A 26767-nucleotide genomic window follows, 5' to 3' on the forward strand; every position below is an offset into this window, starting at 1 on the left:
ATTGTGCAATGATTTGTGACTCAAAAAAAGAGTTTCTCTTCTTCCCAGATACTTCCCTGTACCTCCAGTGTTTCACGGTTGTATAATCTTATCTATGCATCTTTCTTTACATTCAGACACAGAATTTGTAGTTAAGGTACTCTTCAGCTACCAGGTGAAAATGAAAGTGTTGGTTTTTATTTTCAAAAAAGAGAGAAAATAATTGGCACGCACTGAAAGATAATGGGAGCCAGGCAGGGAGCTGAAAGTGTAAGCTTAGCCACAAGGACCCTTAACTTTTATTTGAAATCACTGTTTGAATAAAGTGCCCCTTCAATGTGTATGATTAGGATTTATTTTGCATTGACATGATTCTGGTCTACATAACTGGTTGAGATACATAGTCAGTGAATTGAATTTGATATATCTATAGTCTCTTTGCACACGCCACTAGGAGCTCTTTTTGTACACACCACACTGAAATTAATTTGAGCCATTTTAGTAGCTTGAAACATTCTGAATGCATTATATCAATTTTTCGTTTAGAGTAGATGCAAAGTAATGGCTGTTCAAGAATGCACAAACTTGCAGAAAATGGTCTGCCCTAGCACTCCCAAGTTCCAGATGAACATAGCACAGTTTCCTTGTGTGACTGCATCAAGGTGACTCCATCATATTACTGCTTGAAAGAACTATTTCATAATACACTTGCCTGCATCATCCTGGAAGGATTTCTCCCTCCTTCAATAGCGTCTAGAACAGTGTTTCCCAACCAGGGGCCATATTCCAAGGAGCCCGCAGGTGAAAAATGTGTAAATAGGGGGCCATAGCACGAGGCTAGGGGGCTACAGAGGGAGGTGAGAAGTAAAGGTGAGGAAATCATTTTTTTAAAAATAAATAAATCCTGATTGGATGACTAACCGCTTGGCCAACCACAAGCGGGTAAGGGGACAGCCCGCCAGGGCCTGTTGCTCCATTGTGTGTTTTCTTGAAGCGGTCTGGGTGGGTTTCTAGTGGGAGAGGGCAATCACTGAGGCTCCCATTTCGACCAGGAGAGCCCGCGATCAAGAACCCCCAAGTCAGGTAAGTGGTAGGGTGGCAATGGGTATGGGCTGGGTGATCCAGAGCTGTTTGTTGCTGCCGCCAGTGCTGGACCCTGGGTGGCAGCCTGGGCCTGACTCTGCAAGGCGCAGGTTGCAATCCACTCCAACACCTAGATCAGGGCCTTTGGATGTTGTCAAGGAGTGCAGGGTCCATTGGCAGCATCGGCCCGGCTCTGCAAGCCGCAGGGTGAAATCTAGCCCAGCGCCTAGCTGAACAGGGTCGTCTGGTGCTGCTGACTTGCATTTAGTAAATAACTAAATGTCTACTAATCCACAATGCATCCGATGTGTGGGTGTGTGTACATGAAAGTGTCCAGACAGGGTTGCCTGCTGAAGAGAACTTTTGCGCGGGGCAAGTCTATAAGCTCCTATGAGACAGAAAAACCCCAAAGCTATTAGGATGCAGTAGGCTAAATCACGTTCAGCATGATTGCCTAAGTGCTCCACCATTTCAAGCTACACCAAAGTGAGTCATTAGCAATTTCATATCAGATTATTTTTTCCACTTGTGTTTGAAAACATCTTCTTTAAAAAGGAGGGGGGATACTGTATGCTTAACACGATTCCCGTTTGTCCTCTGTCAAACACACTTCAGTAATTGATGGGAAAGAGATTATCTGGGATTAAAACTCACACTCTGTGCTTTCTAAATCTACCTTCATTGACCTTACCAAAGGTGAATAAAATGCAATAGTAGTTCCATAATTTCACAGCAAATAATCACAAACTGAAAAGAGAGAAGGAGCAGAGGTAGAGAGAATTTATCTCTCTCTCCCTCTCTCACAACAACTGAACTCAAGGTGCAACTCAGACAACAGAGCTCCCCCATTAGTGCCTGATGAGCTTTCAGGAGCCTGTGCAGTCACCCACCTTGGTTGGTTTATCCATTTGTCAACTTCAGGGCTGCACAATGCAATTTCTAGGAAGTTGTTTGTGTAACCCCCGATAACCTTGAAATATCCAGAATACCCAAGGGGAGCTACAGAAGCCCTTCAGCATTTCACTTCGCTGCCTTAGTCACATATGTCATATGAGTCAACTCAGAGGAAAAACACTATGATCTCATGTCTTCAGAGACCTCATGTCATATAAACACATCAAAGGTGCTCTCTAAATCTTGCACTGTCAGCAAGTATTATGAATGCATGTGCTATTCTAAAGTTAAATACTGTAGCAGAGGAAAAGTCTACAAGTTGGAGTGATGCCATACACTGTTTCCTAGAAATTCATGGCACATCAGTATTACCATCAAATTTGTCCCTGGTCTGCCAAATCCGACAAGCACTACCATGCCTCAGACGTTTTCCCTGATTTAATAGCCTCATTTCTCCACCCTCCACTTTGGGGATAATTGTTGTGATGGCCGGTAGGCAGAAGAAGTTGCCTGATGTTCCAGGATAAGGAATGAACACTCACTTTAGAAAGGTGCCACAAGAACCACTTCGATCCTTTGGCGGTTAGAATCAGTTCATGCAGACGTTAACAGATTGCAGCACTGACATAATCAGCACAGATGCAATTCTTTTCAAGGGCTTCTCTACCCATTCAGCTGATAGTGAGAGTTGTCCACACTTCCTTTTGGCAGGGATCAGCTCTGCTTGGGAGCTCCCAAGTGGAACCAATCCCACTGAGGCTGGCATTTGTCGCTAAATTTAAAAGGTGCTGAATACTAGCCCTGCTCACAAAGGAATAATCAGGAGTGTGTTTTATTGTGCAAAAAAGAGGTCCCCCTCCCCCTGACACCCTATAAATATGTTTGGGAAGGTCTCTCACCCCCCCTGAGCAGATCTGGGGGAGGTACTAATGCAAATAGTAATATTTGCAACTAATGCAAAAATAATGGATTTTTTTTTACTGACTACTCTTGCAGGTCTCCTACTCTGATTCTGTTATGACTGAAGGTTTTTGTCCCATGCACACCCTTAGAAATTGTCTCACCCACTTCTCATGCCCACATTGACACACAAGCCACCAAGGATTCAGCATGGGTCAACCTGGCCTGAGATAAGTTAAGGAACATTCCCATAGGGATTATTCTGTTCTACTGTTAATTCAGCCAATTCTTTTCATTTCTGCCCATACTGGTTGTTGGTATTGGGGGGTGGGCTAGGGTTGCCCTTCCATGCTTTTTCTGAAAGCAGTCCTGTGTTCCTTAGGGAAGCCATCCCACAACTGAGAAACATGAACATCTGGCTGATATTCTGTGTACAGAAGCTTTCCAAATCACTATCAATAATACATACCAAGGAGCATCATTTAGAAAGGAAAAATTTTGGCAAGGAATGGGTCAGGCTTCCCCAGCCTAAGGATATAAGAAGAAATAAAAGTTTCACGCAAGTGCACGGTAAGAGCTGACTTAATTGTGTCAACACTGGCCACAGACTGAGAAGCTTTTTCCTGCTTACATGCTCCACACAGCTGGGATCATAGTTCAAGTGCTCTTCACCTGTCAGCTGGCTCATGTTTGCACAACTTCTGCACGCCAGCAAATGGCTGCCTTGGACACAGACAGCTGGCATGGAAAAACTGCTCAGCAAGGAGAGGGGCCATCATTACCTTTCAAAAGGGCAATAGTTACTGCAGTAGTCACAGTCATCTCAAGATCCAGTATCTCCCCTTTCTCTCCCCTTTAAAGCAACCATTTGTTGGGAACTCACTTCGCATGAGATGTCCCAAACTGGCCAGCACCCAGGCCAAATGCTGAAAGGTGAGTGGGGCAATTCATTTCCACCTTTTGGAATAATTGCCTGCTTTTTAGAACAAAAAAGAGTCCTGAAGATAGGCAGGTGCTCCCATGTACTCATGCACTACAAAATTTGGATGTAATGCACACACACACACACACACGTGCGCGCGCACGCACACACACACATGGTGCTGCTGTAAAGTAGGGTTGCAAAATAAATGAGGGTTGTGTAAGGTCAGAAATAATAAAAAATCCTCCCCTTCCAAAGCAGCAAGCAGGACAAACAAATAATAAAAAGTAATGTGACTATGGTCTATGTGTAAAAAAAGGTAAAGGACCCCTGACAGTTAAGTCCAGTCATGGCCGACTCTGGGGTTGTGGAGCTCATCTCACTTCACAGGCTGAGGGTGCCGGCATTTGTCCACAGACAGTTTTTCCAGGTCATGTGGCCAGCATGACTAAGCCGCTTCTGGCGAAACCAAAGCAGCACACAGAAATGCTGTTTACCTTCCCGCCACAGCGGTACCTATTTATCTACTTGCACTGGTATGCTTTTGAACTGCTAGGTTGGCAGGAGAAGGGACCGAGCAATGGGAGCTCCCCCCGTCATGGGGATTCAAACCACCGACCTTCTGATCAGCAAGCCCAAGAGGCTCAGTGGTTTAGACCACAGTGGCACTCACATCCCTGGTGTATGTGTAGATATTCATAAATTAGACTTTGAAAATATGGACGGGTTATCTCTGGGTGATTTACAGTAAATCAGAATGGATTTCTGACTCCCAATTGCTTCACATTAACAACAGCAAAATGACTCTCTTCACCCAGCCCAGCCCAAATTATATTGATGAAATGAAGAGAGCTTGCGGTAACCAGGGCTGGGTTTTGTTTTTGTTTTTAAATGGAAAGCTATGAGTTCTGGTACTCAAAACAAAGTCGTAGGATGAGAATTGTTTAATTTCATGTGTATGGCTTTTATACCAGGCTCTTATTGGTAGATCTTGGGGTTCTAGAAAGCAACAACAATGTACAACCATCAAATCTGAAGTCTGCCCAGTCCTGTTTTAATACAAAGGCCCCCTGGTGTAGTGGTGTGTCAGATTAGGATCTTGGAGTCCAAGGTTCAATGCTTGCTCTGGAATGAACCCCACAGGGTGGCCTTGGGTCAGTCACTATATCTCAGCCTAACCTACATCACAGGGGGAAATGGAGGTATGTAAGCCACCTTGAACTCTTTGGAGGAAATACGGGATATAAATGTAATAAACAACAAATAATGCAGGTTCAATGCCTAAGGCAAAACCTACCAGGGCATGACAAAGCACTGGTTCCCCCATGTATGTTCCGTGTGGTTCCTTCACCAGCTAATTGAGTTAGATGGTGATATGGGGCACATGCCCAGACCTCCCATTCTCCACACTGGGACAGTACATTGCCTGTCGACAGTCTTATGCACACATTCAGAGAGAGAAAGCAAGACTCCCTTGGGCCTTAGGAAGATTTATCTGCATTTTGGTACTGCAAGCATAAACAAGTGACATTGTGAGAGGAGAGGATTGGTGCCTGTTTCATGACCTGCTAGCACTCATATATGAGGAAATCAGGAAGCTGAGGGCTAATCAGGGACGGGGCAGATGCAGAACAAACCAGTTCCTTGAAGCCAATTTCAGTGTCAGATGGTGGGAAAATGGGAACTGCAACAGATAAATCCTCCAGAGACAAACCAAACATTTTACAAGTACACAATGTGTCTTTTTTTTTTCTTGAAAGGAAAACACTTAAAAGAGTTCATGCTGGTTCAGAGATTGATTGCCTGAATTCAACAGCTAAGTAAACTACATTACATCTCAGACTGCGTCAGCCACTGCTATCTCTGTCGCAGAGCTGCTCTGCCTAAGGCTGAATGACATGCTATACCTTTAAAGCACATTACAAGTACATTCTTTCCCTCAAAGGATTCTGGGCACTGTAGTTTACCCTTCACAGATTCCAGCAACCCTTAACAAACTGCAGTGTTCAGAATTATTTGTGTTTTGAATGTGCTTTAAAGGTATAAGGTGTACACAGCTGGACTAAAGCATGTTAAGACAATAGCCAAGAAAACTGCCAGCTAAACTTTCTGATAATGGATTCTGGAAAGACAGTTAAATATCTTGTATTTAAATTTGATAAACCGATATCCTGCACTCATCCTCATCACACCCCAAACAAGGAGCAATCCACCTTTGGTGTCACCCATTTCAGGTGGGTTCCCAACAGTGGCAACAAGCCTCTATAACCTGCTTGTATTATACCTAAGTTTGGTTAAGAAGGTAGGAAGACCAATATGTGTGACTGCAATGTTGTGTACTCCCCACCGCACACAAGAGAAAGCTCCAGAACAGGTATCGTAGTGTTCAGCCTGTGTCTCAGGAAAATCCCCTGACTTGGCAAGCCTGCTCTGAGCAAAAAAGAATGAAGGAAATGAGTTCATGTGACTTTTTAGTTATACAGTAATAGCACTCCAGGGCATTGCTAAGCTCTGCCAATGTCATCCCAGTGCACTTCAGTAAAGGAAACAAAGCTGGATAACACTGCTAGGTTTGTCTTCTCTGGCAACCTGATTGAAACTGGCAAAATATATTCTTAAAAGAATTAATCTTTTGTATTTATTTTGTGACAAGTTACCTTCATTGTATTTATGGATCAACTTGAGGCAGATCAGCATGAGGGCCACAATCCTGAGATTTTGTCCTTTTGGCAAATCTCCACCCAAATCTTTGCTTATGTCTTCTTGAACTGGCTTCTGGCATAGCCAGCTACCATTTGCTTGTCTGCTCTCCTTGTTAGAAACCAAGGGAAACCAACCCTATTAACACAAGCCCTTGCCTTCTCACTCTGAGTTGGCACAATTTTGTACATTCACGACAACCAAGACCGCGGCAATCAAAGGAATCCATCAGCTTTAATAAAGGTTTGCCAAGCCTCACTGAAGGCAGAGGTGAACATGTCCTTGCATTCTAAATGTCTCTCTCCCATCTCTGTTGCTCAAATCTAGAGCTCCCAGCAACTAAACAAGAATTGGGCATGGCTGAACATTCATTAACATTTCACGTTGATATTTTAGAGTCACAGGGAGCTAGAGCACCATTTATTTCAGTGAGGATGCCATTTTTCCTACCTGTTGAAGCCTTCAATCAGACTAGTGTTGGCAGAACACTGGCAGGGCTGGCAGGCAGGCACAGATGCACGATTAGGCTAAGAGTGTCAAGCTCTTGCCAAGGGATTGGTGGGGGGGGGTCACTCCTGTTACACTGAAATCCTCTGAGAACTGCCTTGTTCTGGTTCCTTTAACTATCTTTGTAATTTATGAAATAGTTTTCTTAGATTCATGTCTGTTGGAGGAGGCTCAGCAAATCACTTATTTCAATCTCCAGCCCTGAAAACACCACATTTTAGACCTGTACAGCTTTAGGGCTTCAATAACTGCATAATGAAAACAGAAATCAACTGGTGAAGTTTTCGCCAGCACCGCATTTTCGCGCTGGTAGAAAACGTTTAGTCTGTTAATTTCTGTTTGTATTCAAGGTACAGAATGTCTGTCCATAAAAACAAGTTTGGCCAATCATTTTTAATTAATTAATCAATTAATTTTCCCCCTTCCACTGCTGAACTGCTGTTGTGGTTAATCTTTGGTCTCTCACCCTATCCTTAATAAGATTGCCACTTTTCCTTTACAGAAACTTTAGGCTGTGTACACACTTTCTGTTTACTCTGCACCCAGTGTGCTCTCACAGCTGGCTTGGGAAGCAATGAAAACACAATGTTAGCCACAATCTATATGTATTCTGCATCTAGCTTGTCATGAAATCTCAGGGGTACCTTTCATCTTACTTTTCCAACCCTCAAAGAGCCATACAATATTGAGAAAAGCCAGTGTGGCAAAATGGTGAGAGTTTTGGACTAGGACCTGGGAGAGCAGGGTTCAAATCCCAACTTGGCCATGAAGCTCACTGGGTGACCTTGGGTCAGTCACCATCTCTCAGAACAACCTACCTCACAAGGTAGTTGTGACGATGAAATGGGAAGGAGGAGACCCATATACACCACCTTGAGATCCTTGGAAGATAAAGGTGATATATAAATGAAATTAATAAAGTGGATCATGTTTTGTTTTACATATACATAATGCAAGAAACCTATTCGGGTGTCCACCCCTCCCATCATTATTAAAATCTAAGTCATGTTCTAAATCACGTGGGGAGCCTAAATGTAAAAAGCAGACTTCCCCTTTCAGATTTTTCTCCAACTCACTGGAATCAGAAGCGGTATATCTTTGAGCACCACTTGCCTGGGAACAATAGCAAGGCGGGGCTACTGATCTCATGTCCTGCTTGTTCACTTCTCAAAAGCATCTGTTTGCACACTGTGTGAAACAGGATGCTAGACTTAGAGGCTCTTGGCCTGATCCAGCAGGGCTTTTCTTATGTTCTTAAGTGGGAGTGGGGTTGGCAAGGCCATGATGGTTGAGGTGGGACAAGCAAGTGTGGGAAATGAAGCAACCCACAGAAAGTATTAATGCTGGAAGAAAACAACGAATTGCCCAGAGCATTAGCCATTTGTACGTCTTTGATCACCCCACTCAATAAATTGTTGGGGTTGTCAGTTGCTGGTCTTTGATTCTGAGATGCTGCCATGGTTCGTCATTGGTATGCATTTCACTGTAACCCAGTTCATCAAAAGCACATGGAATGATTAGCATCCCTTTTCAAGAGCTTAAGAAGGGAATAGTGCATCCAAGCTAAAAAGCCATTTGGTCTTTATTAGGGATTAACTCTCAGTATAAAATAAAGATTGCTTAAAGGATCTTGCAGAAATGAGTTTGATGCCAACACTCAAGACTAACATTCAATCCAATCTAAGCAATACATGGCAAAACAACATGGAACTGCAATTCTTGTTACAGCTCTTAAAAACAACCATTATTGCAGGCTTTATACTCAGTGTACATGGAGGGACAACTCACCAATAAAATATCCTTAGAGAACATTTGCTGGGATACTGTTCTGTGAGCTGCCTGCTATCTTTTCAGGCTATGGCTCATGAACTTCACCATTAAACCACTTGATTTTTCTGTCAGTCCTCGTTTCCCAAAAGGCACATCCCTAGCATCATTCAAAGCAAGCTTATTAACATGCCACATTTCATGGAAGCTGTCAAAGTGGCACACATCATAAAGAATGCAAGGACCAGTAGAAAGAGTCTCCAATGATTTGTCTTGGCAGATCTATCGATTTGATCAAACCGTAAGCTGCACATTATGCTGGTTTCACTTTGCTGCTAACGCAGTTTCTACAGTCCCACTTTAGGACTGCCTTTGTAGCTAGAATTGCATCTGTAATATAGCCTCCAGCAGCTTCTTCTTTGTGTTGGCATGCTGGGGCAACATTGTGGAACACAGGGACTCTTAGTTATTTGATGGCCACATGTGAGGACCTACTTAATTGGGAGGACCTAGTTAATTAGCTATCCAGCAAACCGACGCAGCATCTGGTGGGAGTCTCCAGAAACTAATTACTATGCCAGGACTGTTGCTGATGTGTAGTAAGTGAAAAGTTAACAATCACAAGTTTGAAGAGGAAGCAGAAGCAGCCAATAGCTACAGTGGGGATGGAAGCCAGAGGGAGAGGCAGCGACTCTGGCTCCTCCTCCTCACTACTGTCCTGTCCACTCATCACCTGCCAACAGTGATCTCTGCAGTTCACCTGCTGATGTCTTTGGTGTTCAGCTCACTGCACTTTGCTTCCAATGAATGCTGCAACCCATCTCCTGCTATTCCAGGAAAAGGAACTCGCCAACATCCAAGGTTCCTCTGGAGTGGGTTGATTCATAGAGCAGAGCTAAACTGAATAAAACCAAGAGGATGAAGGTAAAGGCCAAAGACATAAAGATGTTTGGGCATGAGGTGAAAGAGGATGTAGAGACTGTCGTTCCCCAGTGAACAGCAGCTGCTTGTGGGTTTCTCCTAGGCACCTCTGGCTACTGTGAAAAAGGCCAGAGGATGCTGAAGTAGGTAGGCCTTTGCTCTGATCCAGCAGGGTTCTTATCTTCACAAAAACACCACAGTTCTCATTATAATCAGCTAGAATGAGAAGGAAATGTGTAGAGAAATGCTCCATGTTTAGTCAAGAGCTTGTTGCCAGGAGATAGAATAACCTGAAAATATCCAGCTTTCTCTTGAAGATGAGAAAAGTTTGTGATCAGAGACTCAGGACTGTTGATTCAGAAGGAAAATGATAAAGATGTGTAATCAGAACAAAATTCACAAAGTAGTTTGTGTGGAGCTATCCCACCACAAACAGGTGAAACAAATGAGACTTCCTTTCAAGTGAGCAGTATAGACACATAGTATAAAGGTATTCCAGCCTACTCCCTCTAATCTTTATAATGGAGATGTGGGCTTGATTGCACAACTTAGGCATGCCATTACTCTAGAAAGAGTGTTGCTCAACTCAATGGTCTAAGAGAAACCGTGAGCTACTGTGTGTTGTCTCCAAGGCAATGCAACGCATCATGAGGCAGAATAAGACCCAGTTCCCAGGAAGGAGCGCCCAGCTTCAGGCTAGGAGCTCTCCACAGGATGGGTATTCTCATTAGTAGCTGCACTTCTCCCACCTCTGTTTAAATTTGTAATGGGTAGGCAAGACTGATTGTGGGGAAGATTTCAAAGTCCTGTGCAGTCTGAGTTGGTAGCTGCTGATGCTGGAATCCTGACCCCTGGCTGCCTCCTTGAATTGTGTTAGGGAAGTTTGAAACTCCTCTCCTAAGTTGGTTTGATGCTTGCTGCATCGCTGGTGCCTAAGAGCATCCGGACTGATTCCTGGCCTTCGACTGTTGGTGAGATAGTACTGTCAAACTGCTCAAATAAAGCTTGGCTCCTTACAAGGAAGTGCTCCTACTTACAAGGAAGTGCACCTGCTGTTGGTCTTGGGCAGGAGCCAGGGCAATGTGTGGCCTTTTGTTCTTTTCTTCACCTATGTCTTGACTCTATCCTGACACATGGAAGGAAGTTTAAGTCACACAGCTGGTATTCCTCAAGATGAAGATAGTACTCATGTTTGGCCCAACTAATCTCAAGGCCTTGGGGCTACCAAAATAGAAGTGAATAGGCGTGTTACAAGTAAGATAATTATTTGGGACCCAAAATCAATCTCGTTGTGTTGATGGTAGCAATTTATACAGTTTACTAAACAGAAGACGGAGGAGGAGGCCTCTCCCATATTACAAAGAATATTTATTTATTTTTATTTAATGCAACAATTTATATACCACTTAATTACGATCATTTCTAAACGGTGTACAAGTGACTCAATGAAATGAGAATGAAAATCAGTTAAAATTATAAAATCAGAATTCAGCGAAAAAGCCTGCTAGAAAGAGAGAGAGAGAGAGAGAGAGAGAGAGAGAGAGAGAGAGAGAGAGAGAGAGAGAGAGAAAGAAAGAAAGAAAGAAAGAAAGAAAGAAAGAAAGAAAGAAAGAAAGAAAGAAATTAGATGCCAGAAGTTCAAGAAGGAGAGGGCCTGTCTGATCTCAACTGGGAGTTCCATAAAATTATGAATGTGTGCAAGGCCAAGTCACTTGCATTATCCACTAGCCACTGAAACTTTTGATAGATACTACTTTTTATAGTTTTTCTGTTTTTTCTGTTTTCTTACTCTCGACTATATTATTGCATTCTGCCCTAAGAATTTATGGTGAAAGGCAGGTAATAAATCTTATGAATGCATAACTAAATACTATGTAGTGCTCTCAATGGAGCCCTAAGCACTCCCATGGCCATGTACTTTGATCAGTACTGCCTAAAGTTGCCAACTTTTGAACCTTCCCTTGTCCCTTTGGCAGCCATTTGACTGGCAGCAGTTAGCAGGTGAACGTGTTTAGTTCACTGCCAAGAAAGCTTCACCTGCTGATTTCTGAAGATCAAATCCATGTTGGAGAGACAAAAGCAAAGTCAGGCTAGTTCCCCCAGCCCTGGCCCTCAGCCTAGTTGGCAACCTCAGCTGCTACAGTGTCAGGTGTTTCCAAGTCCTCCATGTCACATACAAAATGACCACAAATGTGCTTATTTCAGTATGTGCAATGTAAGATATTGGCCAAGTCTGGTTCAGCACGCAATGAAATGAACGTTTCACCTGGAAACGATTCCAGCCCTAAAGCCATCTACTAGCAATGCTTGATTGATTTAATACTACTTAAATCCAGCAAATCGTGACAGAAGGGGTTCTGGTGTGAGCCAGCACACCATGCAGAAGCATTAAAATACACCAGCATCAGGAGAAACAAAGTGTGCATCCAGGCTGAAAAGCCCATGACCTGAAATGACATCGGGAGGAATTTATGCATGCAAACTAGACATATGTTTCGTTCGTAAGGCATGGCCGGGCCCTCTCATTGCTTTGACACAGTACACTGTGTGATGGAAATCACAGAAAGAAGATTCACTCTCTGGACATTGAATGTTGACTCATGAGTGTGCAAGATCAACAAGCTATTGGCTCAATACGGAATAAGTGATCCAAGAACCATGTGGACATGGATGCCCTAGTTCTGTAGTGTATATGTTATTTAAATATATAGAACAGGTATAGTCAGAGGAGCAGAGGATTTCTGCAGAATGAATGAACCCATCTTGCCCATCCAAAAAGTCTACACTGGATTTTTTAAATTCATTTCACTTATAGTCCACCTTTCTTCTATCATTGCACAGCTGGTTCTCAGGCAGTTCCTCATCCAGTCAGTCACCGAGCAGACCAACATCTATTTAGCTCAACATATGATGCTTTCAGAGCATGCCCTCATGCCGTTTTACTAAGTGCTGTTGGAGCCATGCACATTAATTTGATTTGCATCTGTAGTTTGGGATAGACACCTGTACTTTTAAGCAGGATACAAATAAGAAGATAATAGCGGAGACTAAATGGCAGAGGCAGTGCTTTTTTTTAGTAAAAAATGAAGTGCTGGTACTGTACATGTATCCAAGTGCTGTGAGTGCTGGCTCAAAATAGCTGCCATGGGAAACAAAAAGGAGGTGATGGTACTCTAGACTGGTGAGTACCATCACACACAAAAACAACTGGGAAGAGGTACCCAATATTTAACTCTAGTCTGCACTCATGTTTGAAGAGAAATGTGCATGCTTCGTTTCACTGCCTTAATTGCCCAGTTCTGTCACTTGGATGTTACTTTACCCACATACTTTTAGACACTTTCCCTTCCCTCTCTACACAGGTATAATATTTGGATCTAGCATGAAGCACATAATTCTCACATTTTGTATAAAAGTGTTCTTTCCCTGCCTAGCATGAGCAAGATCTTCCTTGCAGATGGGAGACTAAATGCCTTATACCAAGTCAGACTATTAGCATTTCTAGCTCAGTAATGTCAAGACTAGCTGGCAATGGCACTCCATGGTTTCAGGCAGGAATAGTTCCCAGCCCTACCTGGATTGAACTGGTTGTCCAGAATGTAGCAGCATGTTTTTTTGACTGGGGCCAATTGCACATAGCATATAACACTGACCTTATGAGAACACACTGAATGCTAGTTAGTTTCCATGCTAAATTAATGATTTATAGATCTAAATGGGACCTGGTCTAGGACATATCTTTTCCCATATGTGCCCTGCCCTGTGTTTCTGTGTGCTCTGGCTTCCATCACAGTGTTCTGATGCGCCAGAAGCAGTTTAGTTATGCTGATCGCAGAAAGCTGTCTGTGGACAAACACCGGCTCTCTTGGTCTGAAGCGAGATGAGCACCACACCCCATAGTCACTGGATTTAACCAACCAGGGGTCCGTTACCTTTTTACCTACCTGCCCTGCATGAGTTAAGATCACTGAATAGGATATGACATGAGGTGAGTCCATCTAGCAGCAGGACCAGGATGTGTGTTTGATGGTGGGCCCCCATATTGTGGAATTTTGGCTCCAACTAACAGATGCCCTCATACTTCAAAAATGAACAAGAGCTGTTGGATCATTTGTAGCACCTCTATCCATGCAAGATCACCAGCAAGGGAAGATCATCCTGGCCCCAGCTGGATAAAATAGCCAGTTTACAACTCACTACTTGGTTCTATCAGTGTTAAACTGATCTCCTTTCTCTTGGCTTCACTTCTTTTCCTTGGATATCTTGTTTTTTAGTTTATAAACCCAAGGACAGGGTGTGTTCACCATTAAAAACAAAAAATCAATGTGAACCACTCGGGAGATATTCAATATTCATGTGAAAAGCAGGGTAGAACTGTAATTAATTAATCCATTAATTTTGCTCACTTGCAATCTTGCTCGCTTGCTTACTGGCAACACTGCAGATTGGCACCCTACACAAAAGTGGAATATACCACAAAAAGGCATACCTGAAACTTGAACAAAGTGTGTTTTAATGGTTATGTGAAGTTTATTTAATTTATGACAACAACAAAAGACCAAGGCAGAGAAGAAGTTGATTGTTGAATGTAATCACCATTGAATTGTAGCAATGTGCACCGTTTAGTTCTGAAGGCTGGTGTAGTGCAATGACTATAGCTGGTCTGGGGAACCTGTGGCCCTCCAAATGCGTTTGGATTCCAGCTTCCATCAGCCACAACCAGTACAGGCAAATTGTCAGGGATGATAGTTGTCATCCAACAACATCAGAGGGCAAGAGGTTCCTTGTACCTGGACTAGAGTATTGGGCTTATATGTGGAAAACTGTAATGGACTGGCTGGATGCAGAGAAGTGATGAGAGGCACCAGCTGGGGAACACCACAGAAAAACCCAGGGGAAGAAGGCTCATAGCCAGGGGATTGGTGATGGGATGACAGTGAGTGGTCAGAGGGAGAAGAGAGAGCAGACTGGGAGGGGGAGGTGTCAGAAGCTGAAGAGGTAACAGGGTTTAGTGAGCAGGAAGAGTCTGTGGCAGAGAGCAGTCCAAAACCAGAGGCAGAAGCAGAGGCTGGAAAGGAGGGGGGCCAAGAGGCAGAGATGGTTCAGGCTGGTAAAGAAACCAGGGTGTCTTCCCCTCCTGCTGTGACCAGTTCCCCTCCCCTTTGGTCCCTCAGAACCAGAAGAGGTATGAAGAGGGAGGAGCAGAGACCGGCAAGGTAACAGAGTCTCAGGTTGCTTGGGGAGGACGCAGGGGAGGAGGAGACAACTGTGGGAAGGAGAACCTTCAGTCCTCACAACTGTCTCATAGGGGCAACTTGCTGTGCTCACTAGGCCTGGCCTCCTGAGCCAACTTTAGTCTTCTTGAATAACGAGCCAACTCCACTGACACTGTGGGTTTGTTTTGTTTTGTTTGTTTGCTGATCTACTCCTAACCCCCACTCCTGACAGAAATTCAGATGCAATCCCCACTTGGCCATGAAGCCCAAATGGTACATCCCTCTCTCTCAGTCTCACTTCTCTCACATGACTCTTATGAAGGTTAAAATCTTGCTTCAAACTTCATGGGGAAAATGAGTAATTTAATAATTATCTTCAAAGGAAGTTTTATTTGTATTTTTGCATTCAAAAATCAAAGGTGTGTCGTCGTCCCCCCCGCCAAGTCATTCTTAGTGTAATTTAAAGGAGAATGTTTGATAAGAATAACTAGGCAGAGATCGTAACTCAATGAGCAGAGCAAATGCTTTGCATTTTAAAGATCCCCAGTTCAATCCATGACATCTCTGGTTTAAAAAAACAAAAAACGAGCTGAGGCAGGAAGGGATGTGGAAGACCTGGAAGTTTACAGCCAGTTATAGAGCAACAATCCCAGGCTAGATAGACCACAAGACTGATTGATTTAACAAAGCTTCATATTTCCCAGTCAGGGTTTTCACAACGACCTAGCAGCTTAGTGCCCCTGGAATCGGAGAACTGACTATATAATGCACATTTATTATCTGTACAATTTATCGAAGGATGAAAACATTTCTGAACAGTAATCTTTGGGATTTTGAAATAGTGGTACCCATGACAACTGGAGCACTTTCCCATTTGTGTTATTATGCATTGCTACATACATCGGTAAGAGTCATGCCTTAGTATAGTAATTCTCAAATTGTTCCATGCTACAATACCATGAGGGAGTTGCTGGGAAACACCTGCACTCTGTGCCTGTGGGGAAGGAAAATTTATTTAAAATCCTATACTGATGGCACTGTAACTCAATCTGGGTTTTTAGGGTGAGGAAGGAGGCTCATAATTGTATTAGAGAGGGTGCCATATGTGGTGGAACTGTCCAGTGGTGGAGGAGTTTTGGAACACTATCTTACATGAAGTTTCATTGATAATAAATGCACAAAAGACTGCTTATTTTTGTGGTTTAAGGACACAAGTGCCCTATAGTTACTGGAGCATTAAAAAACTGGGTCTGACAACTGGTGGGTGGATTGCTGGTCAGAAAGCAGTTCTCTTGTCTTATTGGACATATAGAAAATCTGACTTCTAAATTTTGCAGGACATTTTGCTCTCCTGTGGCGATATGGAGGGGAAGTTGTAAGCAAGCACAATTTGTGGCATTGCACATTATCATCCCTGGCATGTGATGTTTTCTATGTACTGGGATATTTATTTATTTACATGAAGGAGCATTTAGTCACGTGACATTCCTCCACACCTACACTAGGTAGTGATACATCTCAGACACGTAGTACCTGATGACTGCCAAAAGTACCTATATTTTAAGATGTCATAGGGTTGAACAATGCAAATACTGTTCATTTGACCTTTGTCAAATGCTGTTTGGGCCATGATTCTGTCCGGCCATGTTTACAATTCAACCTGTTTTGCACATAATCAGTCTGCCCTCTTCCAACTTGGCAGCTGAGAGCTTTGTGTAATCAGGGGTTTTACTTCTGCACTGTTCACAAAACACACACTTAATTCTCCATGGCAACCATCCAGTCACCCGATACAGGCACCATCCCACACAAGTGTTTACTAGAAATATGAAATGCTTTGATGAAAATTACCTTGGGTAGCAGAGAACCAGCAGGAAGCCACCAGTGAGAGGAGGACTCTTCATAGCTTTTCATTGTGATCCTCAGTTCACACAACGCTAGTCTGTCCTTGGATTGGTTTTGAAGCAGTGCACTGTGAATTGGATAAATGAGGACACAACTTTCCAGGCTGAACCAGAAATCTCATTGCCTGAGGCTGGCATCTAGCCCAGGAAGAGATGGGAAAGCTCAGTGGTAGAAAGCACATGCTTCGCATGCAGAAAGTGCAAGTCCAGTCACTAGCATCTCTAGTTTAAAAATGCACAAAAACAAGTAGCCGGTTTTGGGAAGTGCTGAATCCTGACCATTGGCCATGCTGACTGGAGCTGACATGTGTCATTTTTTAATGTCTTTTAGATGCTCTGTTTTTAAAGTTTTTATTTTTCATAGCACTGCTTTGCTACTTTGTTGCTTGATGGCCTGGGTTGCTTTGGGAGGAAGGGTGGGATAGGAACTTGATAAAGAAATAATGGTGCACAAAAATTGAAAGGCACCATGTTGGATGCCGCTGGAGTAGGTAATATTGGACTTAATGGGCAAAGAGTCTCATGCAGTATAAGGCAGCTTCTGCTGTGTGCTTTGAGGTGCAATTGCTAATTACGTATCCAAAAATGACAGTGAAGTGTTCTGAGGCTGGAAATGCAGGGGCAAGAGGTAGCAAGGCAGAATGCATAAAGCCAATATTCAGGGACAAGCTACCAAATGGACACAAAGGCACATAGCACAACCCTGATGACAAGTTTATCCGAAGCATCTTTGCAAGAGTTCTTGCTGAGCAGAGAAGCAACAGATGGGGAGGTGTGCTTATCCCTTTTTCCACTGGCCTCTTTTCCTCCACTACCATCACCTCCAAAGCTGTTTTTCCCTGCACAGTTTGGAACTCCGGCAAAAGTGCTTAAAATTCCACTGAATTTTAATATGCAGTTTTCAAGTCAGGAAGCTGCTAATAGCAACAGAGGTCCTGTGGCATAATTATACTTATGAGTTATTTCAGAATGCCAAGAGTCTGTAGTACAATCCTTGATTGTCCACTTGAGACAGCAGATAAGGGGTTACAGGTTTGAATGATCCCCATATGTTTTTGTGCCTATGCATGCACAAGCATTCAAGTATGCAATTTCTATCTGCAGTTTGAAGAGACCCTGTCTGAGAAAGACTGACCTATGAATTATTTCTGCACATTTGAATCTGACTTCACACAGACTGAATCCTCTACACCAATGGCAAACTCCTTCTATGAGGTTGGACCCATGTGTATCCAAAATGGCACCAGCCCTTGGCAAGATTATTAACAGGCTCAGGGATATCCCAAGTTTTGCAGAATTGCAGCAATTTTTAGTAAATAAACTCTAAGAGAGGAGAAACCTCAGAAACAGCCAAATGAGAACTGAACCATGTTTCGGGGACACAGAATGCCGATGGTTGAGGGTGGAACAGTAAACAGGGGGTTGGCAGGTGGAATGGAGACTAGCTGGAGCACCAGATACAGGCAGTCAACCCTGCAACATTTTGTTATTGCAGTTCTCGCTTGTTCAACCAGAATTGATTATAGAATGCCCTGAAATTAAAAGCTTGAAGCTGGGCTCATTTCCTCACAGAGCTTCATTTTTTAAAATTTTCATGTTCATCTTCCACAGCGCAAGAAATTTGTAATGATTTTTTATTATTATTTTGAAGTTAAATGTCTATCAGAACTTTTGAATTGCTGAAGACATGTAATGCTTGTTACCAAAAATAAAATGTATTATCCAGAATATGACTGGGAAGAGGAGAGGGACTGTTATAAGAAGATAATTCCAGCTTATTATTCCTGTAGTATTCTCTCATCTGTAGATACCTTTTAGGGCTCACCCCACCCCACTCAGCAGGGGTCTAATTGTTGTTTGGATGTGAATGTACGTTTTAGCTTCTCCAAAATTAGTTTCCATTCAGTACAAATGTTCTCATTAAGAAGACATTTAACATGAGAAGAATATAAATGAAGAGATTTCTGCTCACTAAGAAGGGTTTTTGTACTGATCAAAGGAACTGTGAAGCAATACACACTATAACACTTAATCTTTAGCATTTCCAGAGCTCAGAGCTTTAGTTCTTTAGTCTTTCTGCAATAATTAGATGACCTAATGTCTTTTTATAACAACCCCCATAAGAAACAGTGATCACTGTGGTATTTCATGAAATGTTAGTGTCTGTATGATGCACCCTGCCTTTTAGAAACCAAAGGACAACTTCGTTGTGAAGTGAAAGGCTTAATATAATATAATCTCATTCAAATATATAATCTCATATAATCTCAAATAATATAATATAATCTCATTCAGAGTATGCTTCTTCTTCTTCTTTTAAAAAAATAGCAGCTAAGTGTTCACCTTTGTGCATATCTCGGAAAGCTTCTTTCTTCTTCCAATAGTTGTATGTATAGTTCTACTCCAGCATCTCAGGACCTGAAACTGACTAAAACAGGGTGTTGTGGTTAAGGTTTTCTGACCAGTTCTGCTTACAACAAGGTGGTCCAATTGAAATTTTAGTTTAATACAGAACACTCCTAAGCTGTGGTGTCTGTTCTACAGAGAATTATGGAGCAGGATGTTACAGCATCAGAGATGTCAATCAGGTTTTATTGACCAGCAACATTTTTTAAAACAATGCACCTGACAGCTCAGCCTTGTCACTTCCTGTTATCATTATCCAAGAAAAGCAGGGCATGCAACAAATGGTTTTTATTTTCCGTGTTTAAAAATATTTGGGTCTGGGCTGCAACAGTATAAAATAATGGCTATGCTCTGATTTGCAACTGGACCTAGGATGCTGCCTTACACTGGTTCAGACCGTTGGGCACCTAGCTCAGTATTGCCTACACAGGCTATGAGTAGCTCTCCGGGATTTCAGATTGAGTCTCTCCCACTTGTACCTGGAGCTGTGGGGGATTGAACCAAGGACCTTCTGCATGTGAAGGAGATGCTCCACTACTGAGCTATGGCCTTTCCAACTTCCCTATTATGGCTTGGAAAAGAAGCCTTGGCAGTGGCTGCCATAATTTCCAAAGTGGTTCCCATATTAGCTTTCCATCTGCCTTGTCGTTGGTGCCTTTTAGTGGCACAGTGTTGGAGGCAAGCCCCCAATTTGTCTGCTCACTACAATAGACGCATGGAGGTCTATGCAACTGAAGGTACTGTGCAACTGAAGCTACCAACCCATGTTACAAGCATCCAACTTGCAACTACTACCATGCAAATGCTTGTAATGGGAGGTGCTTGTAACCTGGTGCCGATTCTGCTGACCTTTAGTGCTAGATTAAGACTGCTTAGGGACACAGGTGGCGCTGCGGTCTAAACCACTGAGCCTAGGGCTTGCCGATCAGAAGGTTGGTGGTTCAAATCCCCACGACGGGGTGAGCTCCTGTTGCTAGGTCCCAGCTCCTGCCAACCTAGCAGTTCGAAAGCAGGTCAAAGTGCAAGTAGATGAATAGGTACCGCTCCGGCAGGAAGGTAAACGGTGTTTCTGTGCGCTGCTCTGGTTTCACCAGAAGCGGCTTAAGTCATGCTGGCCACATGACCCGGAAAGCTGTCTGTGGACAAATGCCAGCTCCCTTGGCCAGTAAAGCGAGATGAGCGCCGCAACCCCAGAGTCATTCGCAACTGGTCTTAACTGTCAGGGGTCCTTTACCTTTACCTTTTAAAGACCTGCTTGTCAAGGCTTTTTTGAACTGATAACACAAATTTCTTTTTTGTAAGCAGCTGGATTGGCTCAAAATGTTTTTTATGTTTGATTTTCAGTTTTTATGTATAAACATTTCATCTGCTCTGTTTCTTAGGCTACTTGTTAATTTATTTTAAACTCACGCTGAGATATTAAGATGAAGACATATTTGCTTAATTGCCAAATAAAGATCCCAATGGAAATCCTATTTAAATACCTGGGTTCGACCATAGTCCATTGCATACCCTTGGCTATGGTATTCCCCACCTATGGAAAGATGTATTTTTCCTCTGATATGTGAAACTGACCCAGCTAAGCATTTGCATTATCTACAAGGTGCCATCTATATAACACTAAGAGTCACAGTCATTGCTGTGTTGTGATCTAGTGTGGAAAGATAGAGCAATTCACAGAGTCAGGGTGGGGGGAAGGTGGTTAGGCAAAATGTTGTTAGCATGGGAAAGCTGCTGTTTATTCTGGTGTGCACTGAAGTTTTCAAGGCTGCATAGCATGAAATAAAGGGTTCCTTATTTGTGTGTGAGTTTACACTTGGTTATGCTTGTCACCAACTCACAGCATGAGTACAATAGAAGCATGCTTTACTTTGGCAACCAATCTCTTTGTCTTGACACCTGACCTTGGTACTGTGCCAAAACCAGAATAGTTAAAAGTTGCTAGATTGATTGATTGATTTACTCACCCACTCACACTCAAACAGCTTTTTTCTCTTTAAAATCTTGGCTATTGAATGTTGTGATATTGCATGTTAAGAAATAAATGTAGGGGTTTTTTTCCCATTCCCCAGAGAACTCTACACAATTACATTTTCCCAATATTTATCTGAAACATGCTCACCATCTGTGCCCACTAAACTAGTTTTGCTGTAGTAACATCCTGTCATATTCTTTCAATAACCTCTAGTTTACTGTCTTTAGTTGCTGTTGGAGACAGGCTTGCTGCAGTTACCCAGGGATAAACTTAGCATTTCCATTTTAGTACAGCAACGCAGATGGAATATACTGGATGTTGAAGTCTTAAAGGTATCAAGATATGATACACCCTGGTTTCACAGGCTTGTGGATTTTCATTCTGGATAACCTTAGGCAGTATTCTTCTATCGTTCGGACAATGAAACTTTTATCATTTGTTTGGGGTTTTTTGTATGTATGCAGCTGGACAAAAATCACGGGAAATGTTGTGTAACCAGGCATCTCTCTGCATCAAAGATGGCATGAAGATTCTGAGTTGGCTGCATCTTGCTCAGAAGCCATCAGAATGCAAACCAAAGCCAACAGACTGCCACACACCCAGTGTAAATCCCAGTCACCTGGTCAGTCTGGACCCTAAATCTGTTGCCCCAAACATCCCTAATTTCATTGTGAAATAGATTGTGCCTTGAATAACAATATTTAGAAGATGCAAGGATGAGCAACCAGCAACCAGAATGCACATTCAAAATATGAATGACAAGAATAAAATAAACATTATCTACAGAACTCTGCTTCCTTCCTTGACTGCTTGGTTATGGAAGTGAGAGGAAATGAGTTAGAGGGTCACTGGTTGTGGGCAGATAGTAGTATTTAGCATGTATATATGGATCTTTTCCAGAAGTATAATAATCAAAACAGATTTTCTTTGTCAAGTATGGTAATTAGAATTAAAGATCGGTGTAGGTTGCTGAATCTTGTTAAGAGACAAACTTGCCAGTGTTCAGAGTTGATAAAAATAATATTCAGATGTATCTAATTAATAAAACTATGAAGCTTAACACAGGACTTTTTAACACCTTCTCAAACTTCAGAGAACTGATTTGTACAAAAAAAAGTCATTTTGTTCTTGGGGGGGGAATTAAGCATACTTCATGAAGTGATTAGATAAAAGATCATTCTGTTTTGTGGCTTCACAATAAATATTGAGACTGTTTAAACAATCTTGTTTTGCATGTAAACAACAGCAGAAATTATATTTCAATATCTATACATATGATTTCAAATTCTGGCTTGTTAAAAAAGTAGACATTGCCAAAACAAATTGCCAGAACACATACATAAAAGGCAGTATAATATAAAATGATTTCCTTAGACAATTTAAAATCATTTTAAAAAATCTGTTGGTTTGGTTTAAAATGTGACTTTATGGCTATTGAAATGATCTATTAAAGAACAAGGAATAATGGGCTTAAACCCAAAGACATATATGGAGTGGTGGCATAATAAGATGCTAAGTACTTTTGAATCTTACTCATTTCTACAGAAGAACATATTTAACTGGTGATGGCAATCTCTGGAACATTAAAGTACTTAATTATGGCTGGGTTGTATCCTTTTTTCTTTCTTTTAGACCTCTGACATGCTGATTCCAGGTATCTGATAGATGTAAATTGCATAGTATTGTCTATGCAGAACCAACACACAAGACCAGCCTAAGTCAATTTAATAATAATAATAATAATAATAATAATAATAATAATAATAATAATAATAATGTTTTAGCTGTTTCTATTTTAGTTGTAATCTACCTTAAGTTCAATCAGAGGAAAAGAAGGAATATAATAATCAATCCATGTGGGACCTTCTTTTTTGCTCCTCTCTCGTTTCTTTCCTGCAAAAGTAATAATCCAGGTACTACTTCCCGCACTTCCAAATTTGTACTAAAATGCTGAAGCATGGCTAGTGCAAGAAGTTGCCACATATGCATATGTACTCACCCACTGACTTGCTGTGCCAGCAGTAGGTGGCTAAGGATGGGCCTAAACATGTCACAAACCATGACATTGCCCAAGAAATGCTGGGACATTGTGCTGGATTTCCATTCACTTGTCAATATGCCAGAATCAATTGTAAAAATTAGGATGTAAATTATGTACACTGTTACTGAAGAAAAACAATGCTTAGAATAGATTCCCTCTCCTCTTGGGATCACATAAAACGTATGATCACTTAGAATTTCTTTCTCACACTGAAATATATGTATTCTAGAAACACGTGTTGCTGCAGCATATACTCATCATACAAACTGCTGCCCCACCTCTCAAACAAAACAACACAAATTTGGTAAACAAATACCATTCATTTAAAAAATGAAGTTGTAGGGTTTCACAAAACAGTAATTTATAGTTAAGAGACTGAAGGTGCAGGATTGGTGAAACTGTCCCAGATGCTGTCACTGACAAGTCCTTTTCCAAGCAGTTCCTTGTGCATTTTCATACGAATCTCTGGACTTGACAAAAGCGCCTTTATCTGATTCAATTTGGACATCAGGGCCAACAGTTCTCTGTGCAAGGCTTCCTTTATTACATCTGCTTCATGGCTCTTCCCTAGAGAGGAGGAAAATGATACATTTTTGCATATGAGTAATTGTTGCCTAAAATGTTATGGAACGAATAAAAAGAGATGCCATCGATTGAAAAAAACACACAAGATGCCCTTATGCATCTTTTAAATATATATAAAAGGTTATGTTTAGTCAAAAATATAATTTAAGGGTGCAGATGTTACTTAGAAATGAAGCATAGTGATACAATATTCATGAACAATTCCCATTCTATTGGGTAACAGTAGCTATGATTAATATTAGTAGTGACAATTCCATTCAACAAAATGTCTTCTTTTGTACTTCAAGTAAACAGTTGTCCAGTTCTGCAAAACAAAAATTAATGGCATTGTTTCCAGTTTGGCTAGCCCATCTTCCATTCGTTTTGTATCCACAGGGCACACAAAGAAAGCAGTGGAGATTCATATATTTTTTTTCTGCAGCTGAGAACACAACGAAGCTGGCACTTTAGTAGTCAGATCTCTCCATCCTTCTGGCCCTCTCTGTCTTGCCGTCTTTCCCATCATTCAGTAGTTTGTTTTTTATTCTTATCAGCCTTGATATTTCTTATCATGAAGCTCTGTAAATTAGCATCCCTCTGTTCAGACGAGGTGCCTGATAACAGACAATCACAAATCACAACTCAAGTCAGCCAGGATAGCTCGGCAGAGCTGATCCAGGGAGCAGAGTCGTGGGTATTTGTAGCTGGATCATGCCTTCTTGGCCTCCTTCAAAGCACTCATTTTCTATTGTCATTCTCACTTTCCTTGCAATTGCCAATGGCTGCTTCCTCAGTTTTCATTGGGCTTTCAAAATCAGTCAGTCTGTTTTTGTTTTGGGTTTCTTCTAGGTACTGCTGCACCGCCTTGAGGACTGCATTCTCCACCAGCCTTTTGCTGAGGCTCAGCAATTCTGCATCATCTGGCTCTGCCCCTTTCTTTTCACCTACACACCACAACAGACAAAAATCAGTAAACCTGTGCAGGTGGGGAAATGGCATGCAGTACACATCTACTGGGACTAGCTGCTCAGCCTCACCTAGTTGTGATGTGCAAGCTCACCCAAAGCCATCTGAATGTCTCTGTTTACTTTCAACTCCATGAAGTCCCTCTAAATGGAAGCATAAAGAGGCTGCTTTCTCTCCTTTGTTTTTCTGTGCCCTGACCTTTCATGAATCCTAGTTGTTTTGTTGGCCTGTTTTGCTCTTGGATTCCTCCCAGGTTCAAATGCTATCCAAATCCCAGTTTACTCCTTGACAATCACTTTGAAACAGCAGCACATAAAACTATAAATCTTGGTGTGGTGAATAATCTGGGAACAGTTGATGCTGCACTATTGCTGAAGGTAAGAGGGTGTGGCCCTGATCAGTACCCCATAAAGAAACTATAATAAATACTTTTAAAAACCCACAACCAGCAAAATCTGTTAATGTTCTAGTGTGAATACATTTCTACAAATAATATATAAACTGAACTGGCAACTAAAAATCCCAGAGCTCTTATCAGATATTTATATTTCTTTCATATTAAATCCATAAATCAATGACATAATACATAAAACACCCTATTAGCTACTTTCCAATATTTATTTTCTCACCAAACTGTATCTTACAAATTAAAAAATTGAGAAGTCTGTTGAGCACGGTGAATTCAAACTTGGCTATGAAACTAACAATACCGTCTGTGTATTTATGTTTTTCATTTTCAAAGGGGACATTTGTTTTGCTTTTTGATTGCTGTATTGCTAATGGGTTCAAAATCTCAGCTAAATGCATCTATTGTGGAGGACCACTGACTGCCTCTCTAAACCCTGGAGTGAGAGACAGAGGAAACAGGGTAATATGGCAACTGCAAGGTATATAAAAGGATGCTACAAAAGTCTAAAGAACAAAACAAACTTTGCTTCCATTGTGCATTTCTTATTACAACAATCTGAACTCAAAGTGACTTCTTCCCTAGGTTTCAATTCTCTAGTGTTCCCTAAAACAGCTTTTTTGTGTCACCTACACTTTGGTTTCTACTGTCCTTACAAGGGGTTATAGCCAATGCTGTCCTTCCATTCATGAAAGGCTCTTGGATCCTGCAGAGGCTTCCATGATCAGAACAGGAATAGAGCCAATTTTCACACATTCCCCCTTTTCTCCTTTGTGTAGCCTCACATGCTGCCTGCTATGCTGTTCTACAGGGTCCCTCTACCCTCTGGAGCAGAGCTGAGATATATGAGTTCCAAGAACTGTTGGAGAAAGGGGAATCAATGAAATAGCTCTCCTCTTTCCTATCATTACACCTGGAGCTGGATCAAAGACCCTTCTGTGAATACAAGGACATTGTTAAAATACACCCCAAGAAGGTCATGTACGGCCACTGGAGAGTGTGCTATATTCCTCTGATTAGACAGAGCAACTATCAATACTAAAGTGATGCCGCAGCAAGAGAAATGGGTACTGGTAGAGGAAGATGAGGACAGCACAGCATGAGTTTGTGAATAACAGTTAATTTTGCCAGAGCTGGCACTTGCCCCACACAAATTGTTGAATGCCAGATTCCATGGTTAATACATGGAAAGGTTATCAACTGTAAACATAAGTTTTAATGTATGAACAAGGCTCTAAGGGTACTGGTTTTCTGGTATATCATTAGCTTTGGAGTGTTTGCCACAGTTCTTTAAAAAGACGGCAATATAAGCCAAGTTAGTAGCAAGCAGGTCCCAACTTAATATGCATTCACTCAATTCCAACATTATGCTTCTGGTTGGTAAACATAATATGCATGTTTTTACCACAAAAATCAAGATGCTTATTAATAGGCAAAATAAAATTTTTATATTGTTTGAAAGGCAACAAGATGGATGCCTTTTAGCTGGACAGATTTAAAGAGATGCATATTATTATTATTAATTATTACTTAGCTTTTAGCATAATTTCTTGGGATTATTCAAAAACATGAATTGTTTTCTGGCTTGTTTTGTTTATGTATTCATTTAGCAGCCT

At 41.8% G+C, this 26767-nt stretch overlaps 1 protein-coding gene and 1 long non-coding RNA gene across 2 annotated transcripts in view; both read right to left on the reverse strand.

The window, feature by feature from the left end:
- Nucleotides 1-3365: 3365 nt before the first annotated feature.
- On the reverse strand, nt 3366-19959 carry LOC309367690. The gene is made up of 3 exons (XR_014167284.1): nt 19137-19959; nt 16741-16861; nt 3366-3384 (listed from the first exon to the last, which is right to left on the reverse strand). It is a non-coding gene; the product is annotated as an uncharacterized lncRNA (long non-coding RNA).
- A 3682-nt stretch (nt 19960-23641) lies between these two features.
- The window catches only part of AKAP7 (A-kinase anchoring protein 7), a 79091-nt gene continuing 75965 nt past the window's right edge, over nt 23642-26767 (reverse strand). The window contains exon 8 of the mRNA XM_081907239.1: nt 23642-24723. Coding sequence (XP_081763365.1) covers nt 24518-24723 — 206 coding nt within the window. The 3' untranslated portion in view covers nt 23642-24517. The remainder of the gene's footprint in view (nt 24724-26767) is intronic.

Source organism: Podarcis melisellensis (assembly GCF_964234715.1).
Source record: "Podarcis melisellensis genome assembly, chromosome: 3".
Lineage (NCBI taxonomy): Eukaryota > Metazoa > Chordata > Lepidosauria > Squamata > Lacertidae > Podarcis > Podarcis melisellensis.